The sequence below is a fragment of the Peromyscus leucopus genome, chromosome 5 (assembly GCF_004664715.2).
Source record: "Peromyscus leucopus breed LL Stock chromosome 5, UCI_PerLeu_2.1, whole genome shotgun sequence".
In the NCBI taxonomy this organism is placed as follows: Eukaryota; Metazoa; Chordata; class Mammalia; order Rodentia; family Cricetidae; genus Peromyscus; species Peromyscus leucopus.
The window spans coordinates 65,755,029-65,761,324 of NC_051067.1; the positions used below are offsets into that span (position 1 = coordinate 65,755,029).

General features: G+C 44.6%; 1 protein-coding gene across 1 annotated transcript in view; it reads right to left on the bottom strand.

Annotated features, from left to right (window-relative positions):
* Itga8 (integrin subunit alpha 8) overlaps positions 1 to 3,953 on the bottom strand; it is a 175,347-nt gene extending 171,394 nt beyond the window's left edge. The window contains 3 exon segments of the mRNA XM_028870532.2: positions 2,578 to 2,711; positions 3,326 to 3,437; positions 3,440 to 3,953. Of these exon segments, the coding sequence (XP_028726365.1) occupies positions 2,578 to 2,711; positions 3,326 to 3,437; positions 3,440 to 3,530 (337 nt within the window). The 5' untranslated portion in view covers positions 3,531 to 3,953.
* Between the last annotated feature and the right edge of the window lie 2,343 nt (positions 3,954 to 6,296).

The window sequence follows — 6,296 nt, forward strand, 5'->3', positions numbered from 1 at the left end:
GTACCCCTTCAACATTCTCCCAGTAACAATGGCCTTTTCTTGATAGTATTTTCCTACAATTGCCAAAATTGTCCTAACTTCCCCTTCTGTTCTGGTGCAAATATTAATTCAGCCACAATATGGGTTAAGTGCACTCCTCTAGGCCATGCTGGAAATCCAAACACAAGCTTTCAACATTAGGTTGCTAAAGAAAAGTGAATGCAAAGTCCCCAAACAATTGCTTTGGAGTGAAATGTTGGAAAATATTAACTACTGTAATTTAACATGGAAAGTTTTGGCTGAAGAGGTCAATTTAAAAGTCAGTTTGATGCCTGAATTCTGTGGCTTTTATCTATTAAATCATGACATCAGCTGAGATTAACACTTACAAAGATATTCAGGTATTACTTATCTGGGCAGACATCAATTCTTTTAGCAAATGAAAAGAAAATGCTAGCTACATCCTGACTTCATGCATTGCAGAATGTTCTAGGAAGTTATTAAATTCATTTGTATGACTAGATATTGCTACTTGGTAAAATTAAATCAACCATTTCAAAATTGAAATGCTTCCTTTCTTGAATGCAAATTCAGAGAGTACCATGATTTGTATATTCATGTGTCAAGCTTTGAATTTAAATTACCTTAAAAAAAAAAAAAGTAGATTAGTGGCTGGAGAAATGGCTGAGTGGTTGACTGCTTGTTATCTGTCCAGAGGACCTGAGTTCAGTTCCCAGCATCCACATCATTTGCCTCACAACTCCCATAACTCAAGCTTCAGGTGATCCAACAACTTCTTCTCATGTCTATGAGCACCCATACACATGCAACATACATAGCATATGCAACATGCACACAGATACATAAAAATAAATCTTAAAAAAACCACAATTTCTCTGGTGTCGTATAATTAAAATGGCATTGGTTTCATGCTTATCTGATCAAGGCTTAGATGAAGTCTTGTGTGTGTGTGTGTGTGTGTGTGTGTGTGTGTGTGTGTATGTGTATATGGTATCTGCATGTGAGCACATGTGTGTGCAGATGGGTTTACCCAAGTAGCATGTGTGGAAGCCAGAGTTTGAGGGTCTGTCCTCCCACTGTCATTCTCTGCCTTATTGTTTGAGGCAAGGACCCTCAAGGAAGCTGGAACTCACTGTTTTAGCTGAGATCAGCTCCAGAAGCACCTTAAACCCTCCTGCCTACCACCCACCCAAGAGCTGAGGTCACAGGCACACCCCAATATGCCCAGCTTTGACACGGTGCTGTGGATTGCAGCTCAGATCCCCAAGCTCATTACCCACTGAGCCATCTCCCCAGAAGTGTGTTCTTAAACTACAGATCAGCAAGGAGCTCAAATTTCATGGTTTTGCTCACAAAAGGTTTAAATTTTCCAGTTGCTAAACTTGAGTGTAAAAAATAAAGGCTTATAAACCTGGCATTAAATAACTGAGCTATTTAATGAAATAACAAACAAGATATTGTGACCATAGATGGGCATGGAAATACAGTTTCAAAAATGCTTTTATAGAAAACATTTTCCTAATTGAGTCATAATTCAAGGTAAGGGTTGTATAATTTTTTTCTTTAAAATCTTTAAAATTATTCCCATATTCATAGTCCTGGAATTATTTCCCCCTCGACATAAATGATACACATCGAAGTCACAAGTACATACCACCCAATCAACTTCATCAAAATTCTGTGAAAATGGACATTCTGTATAAATTCTAGATGCACGACATCTAGATAACCACAAAACCACAGGGAAAGCAAGAATGATGTCATAAAATAGCTGTGCCATGTACAAGGTATTTTAAACAACTGCCCATCAAACACGGTCATTTGATCTGACATATTTGTGTTTTTGAAAAGAGATATTTATTCTCTGATAATATATATCATTTGAATGCTAACATTTGGGTGGTATAAGCTAAAACACTGATGATAATGTTTTCAAAACATTACTTTTAAATTATTTTCTTAGGACCCAAAGAGAAAACAGCAGACGAAACATAACCAGACTGAATTGTTTAAAATGTATTTTCTTTTTAATTAAATAAGAAACATCTGTCCAGGGATTTTGGAAATGAATGTAATCCATCCACACTCTGCCTGTAGTATTTTGCATTCAATGACCAATACTTTGAAAGAAAATTCTTTCTTTCTGTAAAGAATTAGAATGGCAAGCACTCCAGGTTGCAGTCTGGATCTGCTGCAGGGGAAGTCTTGCTTCTGGATTTGGAACTAGAGAAAGACAAATGCTCTGAAGCGAGTCTATGTCCAAATTGGGTTGAGGAACAACCCAATTCTCTCTACAGTCAAGGTACGATGGTAACTCTGCCTGGCCTTGAACTCACAGAGACCCAACTGCCTCTGCCAATGAAGTGCTGGGATTAAAGGCGTGTGCCACCACGCCCCCACAAAGTTGTGTATCTTTCTATTCCTCCCACAAGCATCTACTCCCCGGTTAATGAACAGTAAGGACACGGAAGTTACCAGTTGCACCCAAACACTCAGGTTTACATTAGGAGGGCAAAGAGAATGCAAAGTTTCTGCGGGGTGAGCCCAGGGGCCACAGTGCAGAAAAGCATCACTTACTGGTGGTGTCAAACGGTATCTGCTTGCATTGTGCAGACCCCTCTGCCGGCCAGGGACAGTAGTAGACAGCTCCCCCTTCCACGATATCCGGCTGGCTAGTGTTGGCTTTGGGTGCCCCCACCAAGATGCTGGCTCTACAAAAGGGTTCGAGAAAGTCACTCCTCGGGGATCATAAACCTGTGCGCATGAAATTCAGTCTGTAGCAGCGTGCCCACCTGACTGCAGCAGGGATAGGGGACACAAACAGATTTACGGTGGAAAGACTGTCAAACTTGGTTTCCTCTTTGGAAGACTATGAGCATCAGTTTTGAAAGAGGCTGCTAATGGTTCTGAATATCTAGATGGAGGTCGGTGGAGACTGATGGGGAAAGCAGAGGACAGATCCCAACCGCCAGCAACCTAAGGCGCTTGCACCCTGACCTTAGTTGATACAAGCTTAGTAGAAACAGACTGTGTTGTAGTCTTTATTTTTAAATTGAGTCTGTCTGGCCCCATTCTCTCCTTTGTATAATACTCGGGTCTTTGAACCCGGACTTACATACAAATGGAGCGTCTCCAAGGTTCACAGGGCTCGTCTATCTAGCATGAGCCATGAGAGAAGTTGGTAGCAGGCAGAGAGCAGAATCCGACCCCGAGTGGGCAGTTGGCTGGAATCTCAGATGCCCTGTCCTCCGGTGTTTCGGGGACCGGCGAGGAAGAACTGGGACGGGACCCGGGAGCGCGTCACCAACCCAACCCAGCGACTTACGTGCGCGCATCAGGTATGTAGAAGTCCAGTGAGTAGCCGAAGTAGCTGCCCTCGGGGCCAGTGTACACCGTGAGCTTGTCCACGTCCAAATTGAACGCCAGCGACGCGGGGACCACAGCATCCCCAGCGCGGCCGAGACGCAACAGAGACGCGCGAACGGAGGCGCCCGGTTTCCCGGGGGACCGCGGTGGGTTCCCGCAGACATCGCCCTCCGCCCCGAATGCTGCTCACCCGGGATCGGGAGTCGTGGAGTCCGAAGGAAAAGGCCTGACGTTCCCCAGAGGCCGGTGTCCCGGGTCGGTGAGCTCGGCGCGTCCACAGTGACAGTCCTCGCGTCCTGTGCGGCCCGGTGATCCCGCGGCTCTGGGGCTTAACAGCGGCGGGTCCCGCGCTCGACCTTCTCCAGCCTAGGGCCAGCGCGCTCTCGGCGCCCTCCAGCGGCAGGTTCCCAAGCTGTGGGCCGGAGCTTGCGGTCTAGGACAGGGGCAAACGCCCCATGCCTTGGTGAGCCTGTTGGATTTCTACAGCAGTTGGGATTTTAAGGCCATCTAAATCTCATGGATGCCACTTCAAGCCACTGTTTTTGCAGAAGTAGTATTCCATACAGGAGGAGAGTATACTGTTTTCCCACAATTGCGCGGCTCGGATGGACGCATGCAAAAGTGTGTGTCCCACCTCCAGAAAATAGTGATTGTCTGGGTACCACCTCTATCCTTGAGGGATTTTTAGGGACAATGCGTTTCTTCCTCTGTGAATGGGATTGGAGCACTGGCTGCTCTTCCAGAGGACCGGGTTTCGACTGCCAGCACCCACAAGGCAGCTCCTGACTGTAACTCCAGTTCCGGGGGGATCTGACATCTTCACACCAATGCACATAAAGTTAAATACATTACATAAAAAGTATGAAATTTTTTTTTAAAAAAAAAAAAAAGAAAGAAATTTCAGTGTACCAACTCTCTTCCTCTCCTACTCCACTGACATACTAATAAAGAATCCTATAGGTTTTTTCCTGCCTTTCCCAAAGGCATCTCGGGTACATGGTATGACTTGGTTGTAAACCCCGATCCTGTGAGGTTGTGATAAAAAACGGCACGATCAGAAATGCGGCAGTTCACAGTTTGCAAAAGCAGGATTTGGGGGTGAAAGCTGGAATCAACAGGAACTCCACGCCACGAATATTAAGTATTGATCTTTTGAGGAACAGACGGTGGAGGGAGGGGAAGAGAACTGTAATACAAATTTGAGGACACAAGTGGGTGATAAAACAGCGCGGGCGGAGCTGAGGTCGCAGAATTTAAGAGTAGGGAAAGAAGTGTAAGACGTGACACATACCTGAAATTTCAACACTGGGATGGGGGCAGCTGCAGTAAGGGGATCTTGAGTTTGAGGACAGCCTGGGCTAACCCAACAAGCTCAAGGCCTGCCTGAGACTTTGTTAAAACAAAAAGAAAATCGAACACACACACACATACTCACACACATGCACAGAGAAGGGGCAGGCAGAAGAGGCAAGCAGTTTCTAGTTATTTTCAGGAAGGTTGGAAACAAATGTAGATGTAGGCAGGAAATTGAGTAGGAGACTTAGATTTGGACCTTATGGGAGAGGAAGATGAGAGAAACATTGAAGATGCTAATCACCTAGTATTAGATGATCATGTACAAGCATGAAATGCAGATATCCACTACAGGAGTAACTAGAGTGTAGTCTGAAATAGAGCTGGATGGTTCCTGACCCACTTGTTTCCTCAAATTTATATAACATTTCTCTTCCCCTCCCTCTACCGTCAGGTTCCTCAAAAGATAAATACTTAATACTCATGGCATAGAGTTCCTGTTGATTCCAGCTTTCACCTCCAAATCCTGCAGAAACACAACAGGCAACAGAGATTCAAATGTTCAATGGCAAGTTATTGGAAGGGAGAGAAAGTAGAGATGCCCCAGGAAGTTCCAACCTGGCTAACAGAGCAGGAGGGAAGGGCCATAACAGTTAAGGGAAAGGCCAGAGATTGAGGGAGGATGAAAAACAAGGGTTCAAGCTGAGTCTGGAGAAGAAAAGAATGTGGAGAGTGGGTGAGTAAGATGCCAATTTGTGCTGGGCCATGGTGGCACATGCCTTTGATCCCAGCACTCAGGAGGCAGAGGCAGGTATATGTCTGTGAATTTGAGGCCAGTCTGGTCTACAGAGTTAAGTTCCAGGACAGTCAGAGCTGTTACACACAAAAAAAGATGACAACTTACATGGATTTAGTACTACAACTGTGGGAGCCATCAATAGGTTGATAGAACTTGGAGAGCCTAGACAAAAATCTCAGCCTACTGAAAAAAAAAATGCGCTCATCCCTTTCCCGTCACAACCTGCTCAGTAGAATGATTTCAATTTTGTGTTTCTACTTGTCTCTATTTTAAAAAAAATCAAAATAAGCAAGCAGTCACAAGCTCCCTGGCAAATGGTCACATCATCATTTCCTAACTCTATGTCCTTTCCCAGCTGCAAGGACTAAGGAGTAGATGGTAGACCAGTTGGTTGTTGTTCCTTCTCTATCCTAAAATCAATTTGTGTTGGACACAGAGTCTGCTACTTTGGTTAAGTTGTTGCTAATAATAACAGTGAGACTCCCCAGCATGAGTTTGAATGAATAATTCACATGCAGCAATCACGTGAAACTGCTCAGAGCTGTTTTGGTCACTGAGGCTGGGGAATAACCCCAACTTGGTCATTTCCTGACACCAGCGCACTGCAGTTTTGAAGGCTGTCATATTGCTGGCAAGTCTTAGTTTTATGTGGAATGTCTGAGAGGGTAGAAAGTAACAGCATGACCCTAGATGTGAACTTGGCCAGGGACAGACTGTCTACATAGAACTAGCACTGAACTGCATGCTGCACATTATTTTGTGTCAACCAGCAATATCCCTCAGGTGTTTATTCTTGTTTTATATAAGTAGGCAGTGAAAACATGTTCTCTCTCTCTCT